Raw genomic sequence first — 26,449 nt, 5'->3', positions numbered from 1 at the left:
TCTTTGGTAGTGGATTGCACTGACTCTCTCAGGAGAAGTGAATCACAGTTTCAAGGCATCTGATTGGCTGTTCATTACTGATGTCACTCTTTCATATGCACCAGGGGCCTGTACCATGAAGTTGGATTAGCTGGCTGGCCAGGTAAGTTTCAGGTTAGTTTGCACCAATCCTGGGTTTTAGGTACCACGTAAGTGGCTTGGCTTTTAGCAGCATTCATTGCCTTAGTAACTTACACTCCACGGCTAACCTGCTCTGGGGCAGGTTATATTCTGGGTTAGAGATCTCAAACTGAAGTTGGACCAATCAGTTGTGAGAAAAAGTGACACATGTCTGACACAAAGTCACTCCCCCAGTTTGTCTTGCTCCAAATTAAAGGTCACTAATGCTAAAAAAAAATAATAACAAAAATAAAAAAGTCTGGCTTTAATTAGTCATTTTATGATTTATATAATTATTATGATTCATATTATTATTATTATTATTATTATTTATCTATTACACAGAATACATTTTAGTTAAAAAGTAATTAGAAATCATTTATTTTAAATAAATAATAATGTATACAGATATACACATGTAATATAAATAAGCTGTACTATCAATAGATTGCACTATTTAAAAAAAATAATAATATGACCACCAGTTGTTCACCAGTGATGTCACACATTCATGTGCACACGCTCCACAAACTCAGGATCAAAGCCTGAGTTGACAAAGAAATTTGATAATCAGCATCATGGTACCAACAAAGCCTGATTGGAGAGGTTTGGTTTTGTCAACTCCAAACTAATCCTGCAACTCTGAATTTGTTCAGCTACCATCATGGTACAGGCCCCTGCTCCATTAACTCAGGATCAAGCTTGAGTTCAAAGAGAAAGTCTGATTGGACTGGTTTGGTTTTGTCAACTCTAAACTAATCCTGTAATCCTGAGTTTGATCAGCCACCATCATGGTACAGGCCCCTGGCCTATTTGCAGTGCTGGGAAAGTAACTTTGGAAATGTAATAGGTTACAGATTACAAGTTACCCTATATAAAATGTATTAAGTAACTTAACTATTTCAATGCTTTTATTACATTTCTAATGTTTTCAACTGTTCATTATTTTCAAACATGTAAACAAGGAAGAATTAACCTTACAGTATTATTACTGTCATATTTTTAAAATCCTTCATTATTTGAATAAATCACTTCATCACTTGAGATTACAGTAATTTAATTTTAGAGCACAGCCACCACAAAACCAGAGTTACTTTGAGTTCATTCTGAGGTTAAATACATAGAAATAGTTCCATGATACTATTTTTGAAGACATATGTTTGCATAGTAATGATAGAAAACACTGGCATCTAACAATGGCTTAGAAAAAAAATAGTTAATCTTAAAAATAAAACATTTACATAAACACAAATAGGCCTGAATAAGCATGTGTCCTATTCTGTGTCCTAAACTCCTGAAACTTTGGTGTCTCTTATTTAAGAGAAATCCCTGCAATTTATGAGAGAAATCCAATAAATCTGTCTGTGTGTGAAAATTCAGATGTAAACCCCTTTTTAATCGTTAACATTTTCACAACTGTAATTTAATTACACATTTTTCCCTCATAACTGACTGATTACAATTACATTTATTTTGTAATTAAATTACGTAGTTAAGTTACATGTACCTAGTTACTCCTCAACACTGCTTATTTGGTAAACTTGTTCTTTATCGAACAGGCCCCAGCTCAAAATGATTTGCGAGTCTCATAGCGAATCGGTTCAATTCAATCTGTTCAAACGAACGATTCGTCCGCGAATCGAACATCCCTATCCCACAACAGCTCAGGACCACGACGCATAGGGACAGTCCTCAATCTCTCACCTTATTTGTTGTCAGCTAATCACATCCATACACACTGAGAGGAAAAGCGGTGTATGTTTTGAAAGATCGTCGATTATCGGTTGACAGCGCTCTCGCTCGGAGGATTCATCCAGGGGTTTTGAATGGAAGCGGCGGCTGAAGGGGCGACCAGCCTGTCTGAGGCCGGGGATGGGAGTCCGATATCCGGGGCAGCAGCATCCGAGGACTCGGGGACGGCGGATGGCATGGACTCGGGTAACCAACAACTTGGGTTTGATTTGAAACAAAGCGTTAAGAAAGACATCGGTTCATGCAATCTCATCTGATTGATTGATTCATAGGTGGCTGATATTCACATGGATAGAACTAGCAAAACTAGCATTCATGCATGGATTTGTACACTGATGCATGAGATTTATCATACAAGCATCAGATTATTAGGTGTCACATGCTGCCAGAGTCAGTGTGCATGTATGTATAAATATAGTTTTGTGGGCATATTGTCAGGCGGATGGTGTAACAGCCAGGTTCAAACCAGATTCAGCGAGCTAGGCATCAGCAGGGACACTGGGCAGATGACAGATGGGATTAAGGGGGTTTCAGGGGAATAACAGGGTAAAGGGTGCATTGCATTTGTTTAGGATAAATGCCATCAAATGTGCCTATTACATGCATAAAGGATGACATTAAAATAATGTTTTGATTTCTAAAGGACTCCTCAGAACAGTCAAATAGGACTTTACTTTTATGCATGTGTGGTGCAATTTCTCATTGTTTTGAATATTTTAATATTCAGACACAATATATTTTTCTTTGTTAAGTTATCGAAGTGTGTGCAATTGCAGAAAAAATATTAAAACACTAATATGACTTTTATAACAAATTGCTGTGGTTACACATGCCCGGGGTATTTTCATTTAGATAATTTCGAATTATTAATAATGGTAAAATGTTTTATTTATTTTTATTGATAAAAAATAAATAAGAATGAGGAAAACATTATTTGGTCTTCTGTACGATAGAGTTCAGATGTCACGTCACGTCACTTTTTGTTGTTGTTATTGGTGCAGAATATTAAATATTTCTTATTAATTTACATCATAACCTTTTTTGATAATAATTTATAACTTTATGTTAAAAGTGTTTTTTTTTACGTTTTAATTATGCACCTTATAATGCATTGCATGATAATAACATCAGATTTCGTACATTATAATACTTATGTATTTCTCATTACACCTTTAGAAACTATAATGCACTAAAACATTTGACAAACAACCAATTGCAGATCGAACAAGGAATCAGAAAATATTATAATGGCTTTTAATTTTGGCTACAGTTATTTATGAAAATATATAATGTTACCATTTGTACATTACATGTACAAGTTCATCATAAATGCTTTTATAATGCATTATAAATGAAGACTCGAAGTAAAGCAGATTTTTAGATAAAATCTACTTCAACTTAAATAAAATAATAATAGTAAATTAATGAAAAAATTAAATTCTCAAATTGTTTTTGTTAAAAAAGAAGCCTTTTCTTGATTGATATATGATGAAAAGTTTCACTTCCATAACAGTTACTGTATCTATCAAATACACTCTTGTTTCTGCCTCTAAGAGACTGTTTTTTTTCTCCCCAGTTCTCCATTTGTGTGTTTTTTTTTTTATTAGTCACACATCTGTGTGTGAGGTGTCAATGATCGCATTCAAATGCATGATATGCTGATAACCAAAAATGCCTTATTCTGCAAACCTGAGAAGCTACAGTTCAGATGATCAGTTATTACTCTGGTATTAACATCAGTATGTAAATGACTGTACACACAAAAAACCATCTATGACCTTTTCATGACAAAAAAAGTTAGTTTTCTTGGGTTATTTATCATAATCAGTGTAAGATCATACTTGTAAACCTATTCTATGAGATTTATTTAAGAGCACAAAAATGTGATCCACTCCATAAAGTGCCTGTGTTCAGTATGTTCTTAAGATTGACCTTTCTCCAGCTCATTGTTGACAAGATTTGTTCTTTTGCGTATGCATTGAGGCGTTTCAAACTGCATTGTGGTTACTGTTTTCAAAGACATAAATGTCAACACAATTTGCTTGTAGTAAAAGCCACATACTGTCTTGCGCTCCAGTCTCATCGTCTACATTGTAATCACAAAAACTGCATCCAAACAACGATGGTTCACTCCCTCAGTTCCCCTGGCGCTGGTGTCTCTTGCCTCAACATCCTCCTGTTTTCATTGGTTTGCTCTCCGGCGTCTCCCGTGTAGATGTGTGTGGGAAAACATGCTGACTGTTGAGGCATGCAGTCACATGAAACGTGTCTCACGATGGCCCGTGAGTCATTCTCGCACCTGAAGTGATTTGGATGCCATCATCCTCCCTTGTTTTCTTGGGTTTTTATGTTTTGTTCATAAAATCAGAGTCAAGTTCGGGGATTCACAGGTATAAAAGACTTCTTTAGCTGCGTTTTTGCCCAAACATGATGCAAATCTCAACAGAATAGAACATTTTTTTTTCAAAATTATTAGCGTTTTTAAAAATTCACTATGAGTCAGTGTTGGATTATGGCAAAGGTAATCTAAATGTCCAAATAGGAGAATTGACCGATACTAGTAAAAAAAAAAATCGGATGATAATCAATGAAATACTGATATATTATGATTTCATGTTGAAAACTCACAGCCACAACGCTTGGGTGTTAGTGTGTAATTGCTAGGGATGATTTGGGTGGTAACTGGGGTGACATTTTTTCACAAGTTGCGAATTTAATTTATATGCAAAAATTGGAACATCGCAAAACAATCTACGAAAAAAACCCCACTTATTTTCAGTACAATTGTTTCTTTTCAGGGTGAGTTATTCAGTCAAAGTACTGCACGATTAATCAAAATTAAATTGAAATGCTATAAATCAGAAGCTGCGATGATCAGGTGTGTCTTTCAGTGAAGCACAGTTCTGTGATCAGCAGTAAATCTCCATCCAAAGGCCAGAGGGCCCTCTTGAATATGCCCAATCCAAACAAAATCCAAATATACCCCGAAGAAGCAACCCAGGAATTGCTGCAGCTGAATAAACAGAAGATTTAACTGCTTTCATTGATTCAATGTGACTAATAAATAAACAACTACGGCAATATACGGCTTATCTGAGTTCTTCTTATTCTAATTTTCATCATAATAAAGTATATCTATAATGAATTTGCATCGACATAACAATTATTACTGCTTAGAATACAATGAAATATTGTGTACCTTTAATATTCTGTTTAAGAAGCCAAATCATCTCACAGAAGGATTTATTTCAAACACTCGGCTGACATTACAAAGTTAATTTGCAATAATAATAAAAAGTTATTAAATGTGGTATTTTCACGTGCTCTCCGATGGAGCAGCATTTACTACACAGAGCCATAGTTCCGATTTTTTTTGTCGATTTCGTAATCCTACAATCGCGATTAATCACATTCGATTAATCGTGCATCCCCCATTCAGTCACATATCTTCTTACCTCAAAATTTACCTCAGACAAGAATTGTTTGTATTGGTAATTTGTTGCGCCTTGCCATCATTTTTTTAATAATGCAGTATACCATAATTTGTCAAAATCCATCAGTATACCATAAATACATGGATGGCTTGGGTTCTGTCTTCAGTATAAGAATTTGTGATTTGTTTGCTTACTTTGTATTGTTTTATTGTTCAAAAAATTTAGTTTGAATGTATAGAAAAGTTGAATCCACTTTATTTAGTGCAAATTTCTTTGTGAATGTCTGTGACTTCAGATTGTTCTACCAGTGTATGTATGATTCTGATAATAAATTAAAATAATATGATAATAAATACCGGTTTAGATGCCAATCATTGCAACCAGAAGATTGAGTGAATCAAGAACTGATTCAGTCTGATTTATTAAGAAATTTATTCATAGTGCAGTTAACAATTTTCCCTACCATTTACTGTTTTTATTATGATAACAAATTAAAATAATATAATTTAAGCGTTGGTGCCAATAGCCTTATGGCAAGTGTGACAACATATAGTGGCGTTGTTCTAGGTGCCCTGAGTTCACATTTACTTCCTGTCTGTTCTTCACTATCCTATCACAGCAAAAGCAAAAATAAATCTTTAAAAATAATAACTTTACGCAGTTTATACGGAAAGACTCGCACACTGTAATGTTAAAAATAAAAAGGTGGATACTTTATAGTTTAATACTTATGGTTAGAGGTTTGTTCAAAGCTTTAAATCTGAACAATAATAATTTTTTTTTTGCACATGGTAATATAGTTATTGCTCTCATTTCGCCTTGTCTGAATGGTAAATATCTGTTGCTGTTCAGTTCAGTGGCCGTTTTACTTGGCTCATTAAGAGCAGCACTGAACCGATGATAATCGAGATAGGGAAAGATCTTTATTGTAAATTAATTAAAAATCAATTTTGAGGTTATTACCGCTAAGTGGACCATCTAAACCACTCACTTCATTTTCGTCACGTGATGGTGGTAGTAAATGTACACAATTAAAGCATCTGTGAAATCCAGACACGGCTTTCTTGGTTTATACAAATAACATCCCATGAGATGCATATATAATCAAACCCTTGGCTATACTCAAAGCCTTGTAGTGTTGTGCCCACTGATATCGCTTTGCAAAACAGGGCTGGTCTGTCTGCACCCTCCATCTATTTCCTCTACTTGTGTTATTCTAATAGCTCAGACTGCTGAGAGTTTTCGAGCTCTGGTGGGAAATGGAAAACAAGCAAGAATTGCATAATGGTGTCTCTGTATTTCTTGCCCCCCTTTCCTATGCCCTGAAGAGGATGGAGCTTTTTATAGGCCAGCTTGCAGACAAGACCAGGGTTCTGGAAGACACTCAATCCCTTCAGCACCTCAGAGGGAGTAGGGCGTCTCCTACAAAAGGACGCAGAGTCCTTCTCTGACACATTTGTGTTCCAGGCATCATAACAAGACCTTGTTTTATGGAAACTTAACAAAAGTTAGATGGGTGATATGGTTTTCCGTATGGTTGCATGATGGTTTCTTTCTGACCCAAATCTCTTATGGTGTGTCAACACTTGGCAGGTTTGGGTTGATTAAAATGAACTATTTGGTGATTGCTCTGTTAGTGCGGTTCACTTTAATCAGTGTAAACACTGCTCCCTGAACCCTGGTGTGCACCAAACAAGCAGACTAAGGCCCTGAAATAGGGGGTCTTGATCTGATTCCAAACAAACTCAAATCTTGTGTAGCCAGACCTTCAGACCGATGGCAGAAGGTCTGGGAACCTTGGCCACTTTAAATGGCCAAAGACTGCCAAAGAGGCAATTTTGTGCTGCATCATGTTTATGGGCATGGAAGTGTCCCCATATTAACAGACTGGTGTGTAAAACACCAAGGACGATAACGATAAAGATAACGATAAAGAAAATCGTTCTCAGTATTACAGAATAGAAGAGTCCACACCTCAACTATAATGATAAAGACACATAGAAACAATATAATTGGAATCACTTTCAGAACTATTTTTTTTTTCGGATGAACGTGCGATTAGAAAAAACAGACAATATCGTTCGCTGGTGTGGACGCTAATATCATTATCTTTATAGTTTGTTTCCAGTATAGACTGTGTGTTCCAGTAAAGAACACAACACATGTCTCTTCCGCAAATCCTGTGGAATTCAACCAATCAGATGCGTCAAGTGTTTCCAATTTTGTTTTGTGGTTGTGACGTCTGAGGCTGAGACTTAACAAATTCTGGTGTGGTTCAACAAGGGCCAAAAACATCTCAAATCAAAACAGGACGAGGTGTCACAGGATGCAACCCTAAAGAGGACATAATATTCAAGCATACTTGGTTTTCTTGTACAGTGTACCTACCTAAGGAAGTTCTGGTAATATAAGGTAACTTAACTATATGGGGTAGGGTTAGGTTTAGGGCTAGGTTCAGGTTTAGTACATAGTTATTACTTAATCACTATAATAAGTACATAGTATGAGGAACATGACTGTAAAATAAAGTGCTACTGCTCAAAGTATACTTCAGTTTAGACGCGAATGCTAAGCCTACGTGTACGGCCAAGTGCATAGCTTTTTAAAGTATATCCATTCGATACCATGCGCAAATCTGTTTGATTGTCAGCCAGGTGAAAAAATTATAAAGCTTAAAGTATACTTAGCATTTGCATACAAATGAAAAGTAGGGATGGGCAATATGGGTTTTAAAATATATCACAATAATTTCTGTTTTTTTTTGCGAAGACGATATCAATGACAATAATTCAGGAAATCTTATGCATCCTCTAAGAGACAAAAAAAAGAACTGTTTCATTAGAGAAAGTTATTATTTTTCTTAATTTTCCCAAAAGAGGGTGTCGCGACTGTCAGTGAGCATAACCTACTCCTGCACACAAGTGCATTGTTGGGTGTCTATTACTTAGAAGAGCTTTTAACTTTGAATTCATCTGTTGAATGGCTCGTTACTTGAATGAAATTCGCAAGAGGAACTTTGTAGTTTTTGTTTTCATCTCTCAGATCAGAAGTGAGCAATGAAAATGGTTTTATGTGCCTTATTGGTGGGTTAACAGTTGCCTGTTTTCTTCGGTTTCCTTTATACAGTTCTGTTTTACCAGATTATGAGCTGTCCTTCATATGTTGTCGTGGTTTTACTTCCAGAATTGAGATTTTTGCAGTCATAACATGTTATCCTTTTCTCAAAGTATATTTGCTAAATCTTTGCTAAATTTAGTCCTATATAATGACTGTTAGCTTGAGGTGTCAAATGACACCTCCAAGTTTCTGTCGTCGAGTTCTTAATTTCAATTCCATTTTGAGCTGGCTGTGATCACACCTGTCCAAAGTGATTTCAGGAGGTGTTTTGTTAATTCATTAGCACTCGAGATGTTATGAGCTGTAACCTGTGTTTTAGAGGTTGGTCAAGTTCAATATGGCTTGATGTAAGTTGAATGCAATCTCATAATAGAATAAGAGTGCTATGTTGTAACTAATCCTTTAGCTATGAAGGATATTACGATAAGCTCTGTATAACCCAGCTGACCAGATGATTTAAATACATTTCCCTTCAAATCAGTTTTTGAACCTTGACTTTTAAACTTTAATACAGTAAACATTTTGTGCTTCAAAGATGTAGCTTAGCTTACATTTCTTCTGTTCATAACATAGAATTAAAAAGCAGGTTTTTGCTGGTCCAATGCTCTTTATTAGATGTGTGGTCGACCCTGGCTAGTGGAGTATAACAGACATCCTGTTGGATGTTTGTGCTCCAGCTTGAACTGAGGCCAAACCTATCACTCGTGAAGAAGGTCTAGGAAAAAGCTCTTTTAAGGAGAACCACAATGTTGCCCAAACAGCTTCGAGACCCCATGACTGCTGGATCCAGAAATAACAGGACAGCTAACTTGGTCATGAGGCTTGTTGGTATGGATGTGCTATTTCAGAGGTGAAAATGGAAAATTGGTTTGTTTGGGACATTGCACGCATCATGTTTTTCCTAACTTTGTGTGTGCAACTTTTTTCCATGTGTTTCCAAAAAGTTGAAGCATGCTGTTGAAAAAATCAAGCTGGTAATGGATTTATAGCTAGTCACAATATAATATAGGTCAGATGTTAAGATTTTACCCTGTAATTAATAACTAATTGTAGTGACCAGAGTCAGCAAGTCAGAGACTGGTTCGTTCTGATCTGTAAAGGAATCATTCTGATTTTGTGAACCATTGAAATGATTCATTGAAGATCTGACTCATAATAATTATGTTTGCATTCACAAATGAATGCATTTAGGGCAGATGTTAAGATTTTCCCTCCAGTTAGCTGCTAATTTTACGGATCGTTGATTCAGTTAATGGTAAATCAGGAACTGATTTGTGAACAAGTTGTTCTAATTTTGTGAACCCTTTCAGATAATTTTTTGAAAATCACTCAGATGAATAACTTTCTCACAATCACAAACTGAGTTAGGGCAGATGATTTGATTTTCCCCTTCGCTTAGCTGCTAATCGTTGCGACTGGACCATTAAGTCACTAAATTAAGAACTTATTCATTTTGATTTGTGAATGAATTGTTCATATTTTCTAAATTATTTCAAAAGATTCTTATAAGATCTGACTTGAAAGATAAACTTATGTGGTCAGGATAGATGTTAAGACTTTCCCCTCCAGTGAGCTTCTCTTGTTGCAAGCCAGATGATTGAGTCATTAAGTGAAGAACTGATTCATTTGGATTTGGAAGGAATCATTTTTATTTTATGAACCATTTAGAATGATTCATTGAAGATCTGACTCAAAAAATGATTCATTTACAAACTAAGGTAGTTAGGGCAGATGTCAAATGTTCAGTAGGAATGACTCAAATTATGGTCTGCTTTTTACACGAAGTTGTCAAATAAGTTTAATATAAGTTATATAAACCACTTTTATGATGTATTTTTTAAAGCTGAAAATCTCCAGATTCATTCTTTGTAAAGGAAAAGAGCAACCATCACATTTCTCAGAATTACTCCTTTTCTATTCTATGAAAAAAAGTTAGAAACGACATGAGGGTGAGTAAACAGAATATGAATTTTTGGATTAAAGCTGTTTTTAGCTGGATTTACCAGCAGGCCTGTCATCTTAGTTTTGCTGTTGCTTTCTCACTGCATGGCTATGAGCTGCTCTGTCTAGCGGCCAATGCCCTATTTAGAGCAACATGTGTCTGTTGATGCTACATGCATATGCAATCTCCAAGAAAGCTTGTTGACCTTGATTGGGATGCCATGGAAACGGAGGAACACGGCTGAATGGGAGCGTGTGCCGATGCATCTGGGACAACTGTGGGGTGAGAAGCACAGCTCAAGAAATCCAGCCGTCATCTTCACATGGTGTGTTTTTATCAAACCATCTTTGTCAACAAACATCCCAGTAGCTGCTGACAGCTGATGCTGAAGCTTGAGGGGCAGCGATGGAATATAAATGGAGGTTGAATAATGAAGTTGGCTGAGGCTGTCTGACCTGCTGACTCTTAAAGTCTGATTATAATTGCAGACGAATATGTCTTTATAAGTTTTGTTCATATTTCACACCTATCTGATTTGGTTTCAAATCATGATCTTTAGGGCTGACTATCAGTGCATTCATTTTGCAAATTATGAAATCTGATATTTTTTGTTCAGATATTGTTGTGAATATCTCGTCAGTCACTTTTCTTTTTCTTTCCTAGACTCTACATCAAAAAAGGCTTACATAACAGAGGTACATTCCTTTTCTCACATATCAACAATATATACTGTTAGATTACAGATGATGAACCTGTTTATGCAGGGATTGCAGGTTGGTGGTATCTCATTTTTACACTCTTTATACCAGATGCCTTCATCGTCAGGCCAGCCGGCTCATGGGAAGAAGATCGGACACAGAGGAGTGGACGCTTCTGGAGAAACCACATATAAGAAGGTGCATTGGGCCTACTCTATTTCAGAAACATTTATTTGACATGATATTGATTATATTCTGATTATTTTAGGTACTAGGAATGGACAGTATATCGGTACTAAATCAGCCGATATTTTTTAATGGTATTTTTTGTACATTAAAAAAAGTGTGTGTATATATATATATATATATATATATATATATATATATATATATATATATATATATATATATATATATATATATATATATAAAATACCGATACCGATTCCATTCAGATTATTTAGTTACTTCTAGGGATGCACAATATATCGGTACAATATCAGCCGATATAAGGACATTTTTAGTGTATAAAAAATGATTACATTTTTCAATGTTTTATATTGATTGATGTTGTGTATTTAATTGTCCATGCTAATTTGCTATCATCTAACGTTAACCTAAAATGTATCGTTAAACCAATAATTTACTTTAATAACATCGTTAATAATCTTTAGCAAATCTCAGAATGATAAAAATATTTTCAGAACGTAAATTTGAAAAAAAAAAATTGTAATGCTTAATTCACTTTAGTATTTAACATAATTGATTTTAATTTAAAGTTGTTGTTTTTTTTTCTTTAGACAAAATAGTGTTTCATTGAAATATTGACCGTTCATCAGTTATTGGGCGTATTATATAGAAAATAACTGCATTATAATAATAACATGCCAATTGTATATTGGTTTATCTGTTTCGACCAGAATTGTAATATTAATAATAAGCTCATCAGAAATGTGGCACAAGGTGACATCTAAACAGAAACTGCAGAAGATCAATCTCTAGGTTTAGGATTAATAATTAGGAGACTAAAATAATTTATATCCTCTTCAGACTACATCTTCGGCTCTCAAGGGGGCCATTCAGCTAGGGATTGGCTACACGGTTGGCAACTTGAGTTCCAAGCCTGAGCGGGACGTCCTCATGCAGGATTTCTATGTGGTGGAGAGCATCTTCTTCCCCAGGTGCGCTGTCTGTCTAATGTTGAAGGTGGATGTGGAATTTCACATGAAAATAAAAAGATCTTCTCTATGTTCTTCCAGTGAAGGGAGCAACTTGACGCCAGCCCATCATTTCCCAGACTTCCGTTTCAAAACCTATGCTCCCGTCGCCTTCCGTTACTTCAGAGAGCTCTTCGGGATACGGCCGGATGACTATTTGGTGAGAAATATAAGCTAAAGGCTGGATTTTATAATAAATGCTTGTATTTATTTCGGCTTACTGAAGAATCACTCAAGGAAAATTCATGGTCATTTGTTTATGCATATCTCAATCTGTGATTGCCTTTAGTATTCACTCTGTAACGAACCACTGATCGAGTTGTCCAATCCTGGAGCCAGTGGCTCAGTCTTTTACGTCACAAAGGATGATGAGTTCATCATTAAGACAGTCATGCACAAAGAAGCAGAGTTTTTGCAGAAGCTTCTTCCTGGATATTACATGGTGAGTTGCTGTACTTTGATTGATATTTTCAAAGTAGTGGTCAACCAATAAATTGGATGCCGATATCTCGAAAGCGGGGTGCATATATTATACAAACACATATATATTGCATGATATAGTGCAGTCTAATAATAGAAAAAAATTATGTGAAGCCTACATAAAATTAGTGAAATTCTTATTTTACACAGTAATCCATTATGGTGAGCTAATATTTATGGCCAAATGTCAATGTGAAAATAATTATCGGTTTATCAGTATTGGCCAGAATTACTGGTGTAGAATTAGTGATTTTGGTTTTCAGTGTCCAATATAATATCTAGAGAGTAAATTATCTGATAGTTCATATAATGCTGCTAGATTTGATGCAGTAAACGTATTCTATATTTAAAGGGTTAGTTCAACCAAAAAGGAAAATTATGTCATTAATGACTCACCCTCATGTTGTTTCAAACCTGTAAGACCTCCGTTCATCTTCAGAACACAGTTTAATATATTTTAGATTTAGTCTGAGAGCTCTCAGTCCCTCCATTGAAAATCAATGTACGATATACTGTCCATGTCCAGAAAGGTAATAAAAACATCATCAAAGTAGTCCATGTGGCATCAGAGGGTCAATTTTTTGAAGCATCGAAAATACATTTTGGTCAAAAAATAGCAAAAACTACGACTTTATTCAGCATTGTCTTCTCTTCCGTGTCTGTTGCGGAGAGTTCAAAACTCTGCAGTGTAGTGATATCTGGTTCGCGAACGAATCACTCGATGTAACCGGATCTTCTTGAACCAGTTCACCAAATCGAACTGAATCGTTTGAAACGGTTCGGGACTCCAATAAGCATTAATCCACAAATGGCTTAAGCTGTTAACCTTTTTAAATGACTTTTTTAACACCGAGCCGAGCCAGATAACGAACGAATGATTGACTCGTTCTCGGATTCTGTCGGACGCGTCCGATTTGTGCTTATTTGTGATTAATGCTTATTGCAGACGTGAACCATTTAAAACGATTCAGTTTCGATATGGCGTACTGGTTCAAAAAGATCCGGTTACATCGAATGATTCGTTCGCGAACCTGATCACAAACTGCTTTGTTTTGAATTCTCTCACAACAGACACGGAAGAGAAGACAATGCTGAATAAAGTCGTAGTTTTTGCTATTTTTTACCAAAATTTATTTTCGATGCTTCAACAAATTCTAACCGACCCTCTGATGTCACATGGACTACTTTGATGAGGTTTTTCTTACCTTTCTGGACATGGACAGTATACCGTACACACAGCTTCATCTGAGGGACTGAGAGCTCTCGGACTAAATCTAAAATATCTTAAACTGTGTCCTGAAGATGAACGGAGGTCTTACGGGTTTGGAACAACATGAGGGTGAGTCATTAATGACAGAATTTTTGGGTGAACTTTAATATACATTGTTACTATTGCAGGATTATCAGCCTGGCCGATATATCGGTGTATCACTGATCAGCGGACCTTTATACATTTTTCAACTGCAGTATAATCTAGGATAAATATATTGTTTGTGTTGCATTGATCAATGCTCTGTATTTTTTGAGAAACGTGCTCTCTAGCTTTTTACCCATTATCACATGCTGTCACAAATCAGCTGCCTGGTTAAACAATAACACTGCTGATTACCCAACAAGTTATTTTGAACTCATTTCTCCCCAGAGGCGATGTGTCTACTATTTACCTGAATAATGAAACAAATTACAAAATTAGCATGTATGCCGTGCCTGTTCCAGTTTTCGGTCTCCAGTGGAGCATTTCATTCCACAATATAAGTACAAAAGGGTTCGGTTTCCAAGAGAACATGAGTTTTCTCTTGTAGATGATGCCTAGATGGGTTCTCAGAGTCAGCAGAGTCTAACCAGCGACTGGCTTGGCTTGTTCCATCCATTCATCTGGAGCTAATGAGCCCATGAATGGTAATGGATCAGTTGTTGTTTAGCAACAATGCAACGGTCTACAGAAACCTGTCTTTATTACTGTCTAGCTCTTTTCCTCATTCTGTTTCTCTTTTTTGATCATACCTTTTTAGGACACGTCACCTATGTGAAGGTGATTGGTGTCACAAAGCTTTTCTAGGTTTGATATCTGCTTCATTGCTTTGCTTTTCTGTGGTGATTTTTAAGAGGATTTAAACTCCAAACTAATTGGAATCCGGTGGTTTTACTATGCTCTGGAACATTAACTGGCAAAACGAATGTCATTGACTTAAGAAAGGTGTTTTGGGGGTTGAAATGGAGTGTGTTGTGTCTGGAATGCGGAAAAAAAACGAATAGCCTTTACCTTAATTTAATGCATAAATGCTTTTAATAAACTTAACAAAAGTGTGATTTGCATGCCATATAAAAATATATTTAGTAGGTTTTTTTTTACTCTTATTGGGATTTTGTTTCATTAAACAAATTTGGGTTGCAATTTTACATGATTTTTAAAAACAGTTTGCTATCATTTATGCATACACAAAAATTGCTATCATTTATGCAGTCTATGCACCCCCCCCCCCCCACCCCCACGTAGAACACAAAAGATGTTTTGACAGATATTCACTGGGTTTTTTTTGTTTGTTTTTTTAATTGTGATGCCATCAAGAAATGTCAGAAAAGCTAAATAAAAGTATCATAAATGTTCTTTTTGTGTGAGAAAAACTAAAAAATGATTTTTATATTCCCAAAATCAAACAAAAAAACAAAGTTGCAAGTTCGTAAAACTCAACTCAGAACATTTTGGCATGCAAAATTGGGTTCAAAATGTATAAATAATGCCCAAACTGTCATTTTGGGGTAAAATATTTATTTAAAGGCCAGACATTTTTCTCTGCTGAATATCTTTCTGTGGGTCTTAAAGTGGTCTTAAAAAGTATTAATTCAACCTTCCACAAGTTAAGCCCCAAAAAAGGTCTTAAATCAGAGCTGAAAGTCTTAAATTCAAAGTCATGGCATTACATTTTCTATACACCGCAAAACAGCACTTCAAAACTATTTACAAACTTCAAAGCATTGCTAATACAAGACATTTACTTTTAGACATGTTTTCGACATATTGTGTTCAATATAAGATGAATAAATTATGACAGAATTGTAATTTTGGAGTGAACTATTCCTTTAAGGAATAAATAGATGCATTATACAAAGCATGTAACCAACAAATACAAATGTACACATTCTTTGACAGATGTTTAGCACTTATGTTTGAATCTTTGTGTGCTTTGAGTAAATCGTGTTTGATTTTTCAGTTGTTTGTTTCCAACAGAACTTGAATCAAAATCCTCGCACCTTATTGCCCAAGTTCTTCGGGCTGTACTGTGTACAATCGGGCGGGAAGAACATTCGGATGGTGGTCATGAACAATGTTCTGCCCAGGGTGGTGCGCATGCACCTCAAATACGACCTGAAGGGGTCCACGTACAAGCGACGGGCCTCTAGAAAAGAGCGGGAAAAGGCGAAGCCCACTTTCAAAGACCTTGATTTCATGCAGGACGTTCAAGATGGTCTCATGTTGGATACAGACACGTACAGTGCCCTGGTCAAGACGTTACAGAGAGACTGTTTGGTAAGTTCTCCATAGTGTGCTGCTGTCTAGAGTGGACAAGCCATTCAGGACGAATATTGATGTGTTTTTGGTGAATAGGTCTTGGAAAGCTTTAAGATTATGGATTATAGTTTGCTGCTGGGAGTTCACAACATCGATCAGGCGGAGAAAGAGCAGCAGATGGAGGGATCTCAGGGCAACAGTGATGAAAAGAGGCCGCTGGCACAGAAAGCGCTCTACACCACTGCCATGGAGTCCATACAGGGAGCGTCAGCCTATGGAGAGGAAATCGACACCGAGGACACGTGAGTTGCTGAAATTTCTCCATGTTTTGACACCTATAAATTATATTTAAAAAGGTGTGTGATGCATTTTCATATGCATCAAAAATATGATGAAGTAACAGGGATGCAATTACAAAATTGTAATACTGTTTTTATTTTATTTTAAAAACTTAAAAACACAAAACTAAGAATTTGTGTTTGTAATCCTTAGAAAATCTGGCTATTGAAAAATCTATAAATATTTTTTATTTCTCATTTGGGACATGCTTTTCAGCATGTTTCTATTTTTATTTTGCCTAAATAAATTTAAAATGTGTGTTTTTTTTCCTTCAAAAAATGTATCAAAATCTTGGATAAAATAAATTGTCCTGTAAGAGATCCTGTTTCATCTGGAAATGTATCACGTTATGGAAGTAAATAACATGCAAACAACATATTTATAATGATTCAACAAAAGTTAGTCAATGAGATACAACTTTGTTTGGAGTAAATAAAATAGTTATTTATTTTTGTTTAGTTTTTTTTAATTGTGTTTACTTTTTTTCTTCTTTATAAAATCAAAAATGAAGTTTTCAGTTAGAGATCCTGTCTCATCTGGAAATACATCACATTAAATAATGTTTACTTACCAAAAGGTGAACGAAGACAGTTTTGTTTTGGGTTTCCTTTTGTTTTCTGGTATTTTTTTATCTTATTTTCATTTTATTTTGTTTGGTTTTATTTAATATTTATATAAACACATATATTAGAAGTGAACAAATAGATTATTTGTTGTGTTTGGGTTTTTTGTTTTGTTTCCACAGTTTTAATATTTTCTTTTTTTTTCATTTCGTGTTTATTAACTTTTTTTCTTCTTAAAGTATTTATTTATTTAATTTAGCCAACTATTGGAGACTTTTCAGCACTGTTGCAATTTTGTTCCAAAATTCGTATAGCTACACATTTAACTTCAGTATTGAGAAAGGCTTTTATCTATTTTTTATAGCTTTCAGCTTTCATAGTTATTTATTTTGATGTGTTTTTGTTGTTTTTTTGCATGTCAGGATGGGCGGTATTCCTGCAGTCAATGGAAAAGGAGAGCGTCTGTTACTCTACATTGGAATAATTGACATCTTGCAGTCTTACAGGTGCTTGCGTCAATCTCTCCGACTCATGCCACTTACTATTTACACCAAGTGTGTGATTCATTTCTGCCAGTATGATTTGGAAGCACTATGAATTAACTTTGTTCATTTTCTGTTTAGGTTAATAAAGAAATTGGAGCATACGTGGAAGGCTCTAGTCCATGATGGGGTAATGAATACATTGAATTTCATTGACATTTATCTAGAAAAGACCATCTGAAATACATCACTGTCCCTTGCAATATGCTCCATTCCCTCACTTTGGATGAAAAGCTTTGGCCAAGTTAACATCCAGCTGTGTTTTCAGACTCTGTGGTCTCCGACCTTCAATATAATTCCTCATACTTCCTTCATTTTCATATTAATAAAGCATGATCTGCTGTGGTACATTTGCATGAATGGGGTTTAGGAAGAATTACAGGGTTTTGGAGGAAATACTTGCGAAATGTGCACTAATGTAGGGCTGTTTTTTCAGAGGATGTGCTAATTGTGCCATTGCTGGACATGCATGTACCACACACATGCACACACTCATTTTTCTCTCGGCTTAGATGGGAATAAATGAGATTTCTCCAACCCTGCCTGTGACGCAACAGTCTACGCCATACTGCCAATGGCTGACAGTTCATTTGCATGCTAATTAGGTTATTTATAGACCTAGGGCTGGTATATCTTGATTGTGTCAGCTGGAGGTGACAGAGTATATATTACCTAAAGGCTGACTGGTTGACTCCAGGAATAATGGATGTTAAACTGGAAACTGACATGAGAAATGTGTAAATATGATGCAAGTCACCTGTCCAGTTGAGTATATGTATAATGTAAATTAATATTTTGTGTGATTTATATGTGTGAAGTAAACAAATGTGACAGCTTCAGTTATGAAGCCTGCATGAAGATGATTAGTTGAACTGTTGTTTTCTATTTTGTCAACTGGAATAAGTCAGAATGTGCTGTAACTTTTCATATAGATTGAGATGGTTCACTTATTCTTTCTTTTTTCCACTCTTCAGGACACAGTGTCTGTTCACAGACCATCTTTCTATGCAGACAGGTTCTTCAGATTCATGAGCACTACTGTTTTTAGAAAGTCTTCCTGTGAGTGAACTGCTTCTGAACTTGCATAAATTTCATAATCTGCATGAAAAGTTACTTGTAAAGTAATAACAATGCGACAATGCATATGAAGTTTTGGCTGACACCAATAAATATTTATTTTAATAACCAGTAACTTATAAATGGTTCTTGATAAAATTCTACAGTATTTGGTCTAAATAAATTAATAAATAAAACTTTAAAATTCATAATTTAAATGCTACAAATGAATTTAGTCATCACAGCATTTTTATGTATATTAGGAAAATGGATTTTCATAAATGGATATTCAGTAGATAGTCAGACTGTATGATTTCCTAAAGATTACATTTAACACTGTTTTTAAATTATATTATGAAATACTAAAATTTCTAAAACTGAAAAAATAATAATAAAAGCTAAATATTATAATAATTAAGAAATAATAATAAAATAGCACTGCATACAACAAAAGCATAACGTGAGCATGGGCTGACAAACTGACAAAATTATTAGTTTTTTAAATATTAACTTTAAGTGGTCAAAGTTAGAAGCATTAGACAATGGCAAAGATAATTGGAATTTTAAAAAAGGGAAAATGAGCACGTACGAGTAAATATTTGGAACTGGTCGATTTTAAAAAGCTATAATATCGGCCGGTAAAGTGTTTTTAAATATTAACTTTAAGTGATTGAAGTTAGAAGCATTAGATAATGGCAAAGGTAATCTAAATTTTAAAAAAGAAGAAAATGAGCATGTACAAGTAAATATCTGGTATAAATCAGTTTTAAAAATCTTGATATTGGCCGATAACCGATAAATTGCCGATATTTTTTAAAATCCTATGAAAGTAAAAAAGTATTTTGAAAGTAACGGCTTAAATTTATATGACACTTATGTCATCAAATCAATTAAAAAGAATCAACATATTTCATTTGGCTCATAAAATTTAATGTATTTTATTACTGAAGTACATTATAAACCTCATTCTTTCAGCACTGAAATCCTCTCCCTCAAAGAGGGGTCGTGGGGTTCTGGCTGCAGCCAAATACAGCGGTCCCGGGGCAGCATGGTCGGCCAGCCAGCTGCCATTTGTAAGAGACGAAAACATTTATGACATGAGAGGAACCCGTAGCTTCCCCACACTGGAAGACAATGGTAAACAATAGACGAAGAACATTCTTTATTCTCAAACATAAGAACTTAATGGCTTTAATTCAGGCTTAACGCTTAAATTCGGTTTCAGGTCGGGGAAATGTACTTCCCTGCACCCCTCCCTCGTTAGAGGAGGCCACCACAGCCTCCATCGCCACCTCGCTCTCCTCCACCACCTCCCTTTCCATCCCAGAACGCTCCCCGTCGGACACCTCCGAACACCCGCGCTACCGGTAACACTCCATCTTTCTTTCTTTAATATTTCTATGTCTCAGCTGTAGCAGGTACAATAAACTCTCTGTTTTCTTCAATACAGGAGACACACCCAGTCCAGCCATGAAGAAACGTAAGTAAAACACACTGGTCTGCTAGATCTTCTGAAGACGTATGAGAGTTTTGTGAGTGAAATTACCGAGTTTGTTTCATTAGCAGACTTTACATGTTTATTTCTCTCTTGGCTTTGATCTTCTCCTAAATGAAAGTAGAACGGTTAGTTCTGTAGTTCATGTGGTTTAGTTGAGCCCTCTGCTGGTCTTCTTGTAGAACGCAGGATGAGGACCAGCAAACCATCACAGTGGAGGTGGAAGTGGAGGGAAGATATGACAGTGAACCCACACTCGTGGCTCCCCAGGTATCGCCGGAGATCAGGTACGCACTCAAAACTGAGAATCTGCTTTCATGTAATATTTAATATTTACTTATCAAAGCCAGATTTTGTTGTACATATTGAAAAAAGGGTATTTATGAAGTGTAATGGAATTAAGGGCAATGATTTAAATGCAAATGTATTCCCGCTAAATCAAAAGCAGTGTGGATGTTAGATCAGGGGTATCATGGGAAAGAGGAATTAGATGTGCTCCATTCAGCTGAGCTCATCTGCTGTAGCTCCTCATAGAGATGAGAAAATGACACCATGACAACTGCCACAGAGGAACATAACCAAACAGGAAGCACTTAATCACATTAGTAATAAGTACCTGAATGTTTTTGTGTTAGTCAGGACCAGTGGCCATATACCCAAAAATTTAATTTCTATAACTGATAGTCATATAACATGAAAGTATAATGAAGTGTATTCCTTCTTTACTTAAAATAGTGTTTATTTTATAAGAAATATGTATTATTTATTAATCCTAGTTTTACAGCAAATCAATTTGACTTTTGAATCTTTGAAGATATTTTGAAGAAAGTTAACACAATTAAATAAAACTAAAACTATTAAAAAAAAGTTTTTGGGAATTGATTGAGCTAAAATCAAATAAAGTAAAATATTAGTTTAAAAGCTTAAACTTAAAAAAATAAAATGAGAAACAGAAATAAACAGGTTAAAATACAAGAAATTATGAAATAAAACGAAATTAAAGCTGTATAGAAATATATCTAAAAAATTTTATAAAAATGACAAAGGTGCATAGCAAATTTACTAAAATGTAAACAACAATTAAAATTGACAATAAAGCAGACTTGACTTGACTTTATTGAAAATTATAACTGTAAAAATAAAAAAAATAAAATAAATAAAAGCTAATTCAATATATTCATTAAAAGTGTAAATGTCTATAAATAATACTAATAACCATGGTCTGACAAATGGATAAAAAAGCACCAAAACAGTGGCCCATACAATTCAGACTTTATATTCCAACTTTTCTGAAGAGTGAATTTTATGGTTTATTCACTGAAAATCTCTATATTGTCGTATATTTTTCTCTTCCCCATGAATAGTGAAGCTGCAGAGACGTTTCTAGAAGCCTCGTCCTCCTCCGTCCCGGCGAGCCCCAGGATAGTGGTCGAATCTGACAGCTGCAGTCAGGCCTCGGGCTGCACGAGCCGTGCCTCTGTGGATGAGGATGATGATGTGCCAATTACAGACATTTATTTTGTAAGCCCTCCACTCCTCTGAACTAAAAATATGTGTTTTTAATGATGTTATAAAGCATTGTAAGAACCACCTAAGGTCAAAACATAAAAGAACACAATCAGATTAGTATGCACTGCAAAATATAATTTTTCCAGTTTTTTTTGTTTTTGTCTTGCTTTCCAATAAAAGTACATTCTTAGATATGATACACTTTCTTGAAAAGCAAAGCAACTTTTCAATTAAAATATTAAAACTTATTAAGAAAAAAAATATTGGATTAAGTTTATTTTTTGTAATCCAGTTAACTATTTTTTCTGCCTTTTTAGTGTAGTTTTTAAACTCTAACAATATTTAGTGAGGTTTATAGTTAAAATATATTTTATAAAAATCCATTGCCGTAACTTTAAAATTAATTTATATGTATCTTGATTAAAGGATGTATATATATTTTTACTCCAAAAGAATCCCATAAGAAAATGTATACTGCATATAGAAAAATGAAGCCTGTTTTAGACCCAGTAACATTTTTGCATTATTTTTATGGCAATATAATAAAAAAAAAATCCTGTAATTCACATTTAAGTGCTCAATGCTGTAAAGCAAATGAATATATGATTTAAATTGTAAAGTATGTATACATGATGGTAGTGTTTGCTATATTTATTTTTATTTATGCTGTTTCTATAATGTAATTACAGTTTCAAGTATGTCAAATATATACAGATTTAGTAGAAAAATATTTAAACATTTTAATACAAATTGAAGGTGTTTTATGCTTAACTGTAATGAAAGTTATGTCACAGCAGTAATAAAAAAATAAGACTTTTAGATTTTATTAATGTAAAATATAATTTCCTTTTGGGGTTAAATATGACCATGTTCTTGATAGACTGTCATCCTGTAGTAAACAGTGCTAATGTGACCATTGTTGGATTACTGGTAACTAAATGAAACATATTAGACGGGATCTCACAGAGGGTCTCTGTTGGCCTGTGGGTGGGTGTCTGTGTGCCGAGGTGCTAGGAGCAATGAAGTTCCAGTCGTCTTGTTATTGCTAAATGCTGAGGATATCATTGTGTGTTAATTTTGAACACCAGTACAGTAGACACATTCTGACCCATGAATGTCAAAACACATAGACGTGCCAATGCATCCACAGTGATGTCTCCGAGGACAAACTGAGAAATGGGCGTCATTATCATTTGTTAGTCCCAAAGAGGCTCTTAAACCTAGAGGCTTAGAGACGCCCAAGCACCACCTCTTGAATTATTCATCCATTAACACCCTGCACCAGCTGCTCCATCGCTCTTTTCTCTTATTAATGGAGCTGTCAACTTTTTCATTTATCGGCTGCTAAACAGCACTCCATCTCCCTGACTTTTTCATTACCTTTCTGCCATCTTTCATTGACTGCCGTCTCTGTTTGTCCATATCTCTTTTGTAAGTTCTCTGATGGCAGCGTCTGTGTTTGTCAGCCCGTCACACACAGAAGGCGGCTCGCTGTAAGTTTTATAGCTGAAACACTTTCAACTAGTTGTAGAGGTAGTTTTAGAAATAATCAGAACAAGTTATAGCCTCTGAAGTTTAGACTAGTGTAGCTTTTTGTAACCCTCGACTGTTAAAGAGGCTGTTGTTGTTACTGTACCTTTAAGACTTCTGTATGCAAATGAGCCTACATAACAAGTGTCAAATTGTTTTGAAAACTATAGGTAAATATATTTTAGCTGGTTTCCAAAGCAACATTTCTCTTTCTAATTTAGTTTAAAGGGTTAGATCACCCAAAAATGGAAATAACGTTTTACTCGCCCTCAAAGCGTCCCATGACTTTCTTCTTTCAGTGCAATTCAATCAGAGTATTGAAGTATTGAGTAATAAATATAATTAATTTAAAGATAAAGTACACATTCAAAATGTTCATAAAACAAATATATAAAAAAGTATCTAAATATACTAAAATTACACGTTACAAGTTTAGCTAGCATTTTTTATGTAATTTTTCATTATTGTCCCCTTCAAAGACTAGTATTGTAGTTATACACAACTTCTAAATATTTCTATTTTTTAATCGGTGTTCCTGGTTTTATAGTGCAAGAATTAATATTGGATATTATTTAAATTATGTTTTATAGTGTTTGATTAAAATATAGCAAGTTGAACAACTTTTCTTGTCTGCTGATGTAATGAAGGCCATGTAGGTGGGGACAAATACTAGTAGCCAATAAAACAATGCTTACTTTTTGCTTTTCAATCAAATCACGGTGAATAAAATTGTCAAACTCTTCAGTATTTTCCACTGTTTATTTGTTTCGTATAGAAATATTTTATATGGAATCTAACTAAAAAGGGTTATTTTACGTCGTATATCAACTCCGTTTGTTTGTGATGGTTGTTCTTTCACTTCACTTCCTTCGCATTCAAAGTTTCTCTCTGTTTAATTGATGGATTACAGCTTTTGTTAATTCATAAAATCTTGATTTTAATCTTTGAGGAGTGGCAAAAAAAAAAAAAAAAAATCCAATAAATGTGCATTTTTATATCAAGCTACTACTTCCCGCCTTATTAATGTTCAAAACGTCTCTTTTTTTACTAATGTCTCACTTTCTTTCCACTGCATTTCTGATATTCCTCACTCTTGTCTTCCTCTCTTTCTTCCTCTGCATATTTCTGCTGGCTGTCTCTGTCTCCACCCTTTCTGGTGCCCTCTGCTGTCTGGCTTTTGTAAAATCAGCCTCCAGAAGACTGGGTATATTCTCCTCTGCACTTCAGCTCAGGGCCTAAAACCCTGCCAGAGGATGAAGGGGGGAGTGAAACGGTAAGTGCGCGCTTTGCTGTAATCGTCATGGGTTCATGATTCTTGACGTTGACGATCAATTGTCTATTATTCCTTGCATATTAATTGCATAAAATTTAATGTGTCCCAACAGTAATCAGACCTCAGGAAAGAGGGGCAGCTACAAGGTTCGGACTCTTCAGACGTCTTCAAGCTCTACTGGTCTGACTTTTTCGCAACTTAAGCATTATTTTCATCGTCCTTTCACCCATTCCATAAACAACACCAAGCAAGTAGTAATACCAATGTCCAGACTTACGTATGAGTAATAATGCAAATGTTTATGTTTAATTATTCTTTGATTGTTTTGTGTTTCATTTATTGTCTTATTTACAAACTGTGAACGTGTTTTCCGATTTGAGCTCTGGGCCTCGAGACTTTTCCTTAAGAGTGGGTTGTAGGTTATTACAATGCGCCTTTGTTATCAGGTAGCATTGTTTGTTTCAGAACTGTTGAAAAATTAAGGTCTCGTCATAGTCCTTATATATACACAAACATGGTTTGCTTTATTTTTATTGGTTCTTCAATAAAATATTAAGCCAGCAATAGTGTTCAATGTTTCAGAGTTATGAATTTCCAACAAGTGGCTGTTTGATGTGTGAAATTAGGAAATAACCAAAGAAATGGTTAATATATATATATATATATATATATATATATATATATATATATATATCCACATAACCTGATCTTAAAATTCTTGTTTTGGCTCATTTTATACATTCTGGTAATTTAAATTTGTTCCACAGATTTTCCCGCCAAAATCCAGCACAAAGTCTTCAGGGCCTGGTTATTAAGACATGTTAAACTGAAAGATGGGACCAAACTTATTATGTGGGAGGCCAAATATGTAAAACTAACTTCTTACCATAATCGCAATCAGAACTATTTAAGTGAAAAAATTAAATTGTAAATCCACATGTATGGAATCTGTGTGTGTGCCTATGCATTGAGTGTGTTTGTGGTTTTACGTAAGCGAGTGTCTCGTTTTACAATGGAAGTGTGCAACACTGATTCTTATAATGTGCAGTGGCCAGTTGTTATTGATATTGCTGTTGTATCCAAAATAAAGGGACTACTGCAGCAATGCATTTGTAAAGTGTAGCACAAGCATATTTTGGTTGCCTTAATAATTTTTTGCCAACCTAAATCCTATTGTAGTTATATACTATTCACTGATTCCGTCTTTCTTTCTGGTTCACCAATAATAGTGTCTTAGAGAATTTGTATGCAGATCTTTAAATACGTACATATAAAATCTATTTTAAATGTAATTTGAAGTTTTCTTTTGTATTTTGTTTTGCACAAGTGGGCTGTGAAAGGTGTCGTTTAGGTTCACACGAACCCACCCATTCTTCCAGCGTCGAGGACGGTTTCTTGTGTTTGAGTCTTTCTTTGTATCATATGTGTGTGCACTTTACAGTTGGGATTGTAAAGTCTATATGGTCAAAGACATACAACTGTATCAATCGCTTACTCTTCCAACAGTTCAGCCGTGTTTGCGTGTGTGTACATGTGTATATGTGTGTGGTCAAAAAGCCGTGTGCCCCCCTAAATAGAAAGAGCATGATGAAATGTGAGTCTATTGACACTGATGTACAGCATAGATAGATATTTATCTCTATGAAAGGACCATGATCGATGGACCGATGTGTGCACATTTGTTCAGATCCTTAAATAAATATATCTCATGGACTTGATTCACAAGATTCTTGTTTTGTTCTTGTACCATTCAGATTTTTCCTAAAAATAGTCATACAGGTTCAACATATATACACATCACAAAATAAATAAATATAAAAGGTAACCATGAT

The 26,449-nt window shown here is 35.0% G+C and overlaps 1 protein-coding gene across 2 annotated transcripts; it reads left to right on the top strand.

Annotated features, from left to right (window-relative positions):
- Positions 1-1,007: 1,007 nt before the first annotated feature.
- On the top strand, positions 1,008-26,335 carry LOC127988323 (phosphatidylinositol 4-phosphate 5-kinase type-1 gamma). 2 transcript variants are annotated; one of them, XM_052591006.1, is made up of 18 exons: positions 1,008-2,097; positions 11,068-11,099; positions 11,214-11,300; positions 12,153-12,283; positions 12,362-12,479; positions 12,609-12,761; positions 16,029-16,328; positions 16,407-16,612; positions 17,635-17,718; positions 17,836-17,884; positions 18,729-18,813; positions 19,786-19,947; positions 20,036-20,177; positions 20,261-20,290; positions 20,488-20,592; positions 21,670-21,826; positions 24,534-24,617; positions 24,730-26,335. In XM_052591006.1, exons 1-18 carry the CDS (start codon positions 1,986-1,988, stop codon positions 24,730-24,732), a joined length of 2,040 nt encoding a protein of 679 aa, XP_052446966.1. In that variant the 5' UTR covers positions 1,008-1,985; the 3' UTR covers positions 24,733-26,335. The 2 variants fall into 2 exon arrangements, with proteins under 2 accessions (XP_052446966.1, XP_052446967.1); XM_052591007.1 differs by lacking the exon at positions 24,534-24,617 and having other exon boundaries at positions 1,009-2,097.
- The last annotated feature ends 114 nt before the right edge of the window (positions 26,336-26,449 follow it).

The sequence above is a fragment of the Carassius gibelio genome, chromosome B22 (assembly GCF_023724105.1).
Source record: "Carassius gibelio isolate Cgi1373 ecotype wild population from Czech Republic chromosome B22, carGib1.2-hapl.c, whole genome shotgun sequence".
Taxonomy (NCBI): Eukaryota; Metazoa; Chordata; class Actinopteri; order Cypriniformes; family Cyprinidae; genus Carassius; species Carassius gibelio.
The sequence above is the reverse complement of the archived record's forward strand: the minus strand, read 5'-3'. Positions and strand labels throughout refer to the sequence as shown.

What these genes read in the sequence shown, in the direction of transcription:
- LOC127988323 (XM_052591006.1), top strand. Translation starts at nt 1,986, where the DNA reads ATGGAAGCGGCGGCTGAAGGGGCGACCAGCCTGTCTGAGGCCGGGGAT. An exon ending in TGTTTTTAGAAAGTCTTCCT is followed by an intron (nt 18,814 to 19,785) that starts GTGAGTGAACTG and finishes TCATTCTTTCAG; the next exon opens with CACTGAAATCCTCTCCCTCA. An exon ending in TCCGAACACCCGCGCTACCG is followed by an intron (nt 20,178 to 20,260) that starts GTAACACTCCAT and finishes TCTTCAATACAG; the next exon opens with GAGACACACCCAGTCCAGCC.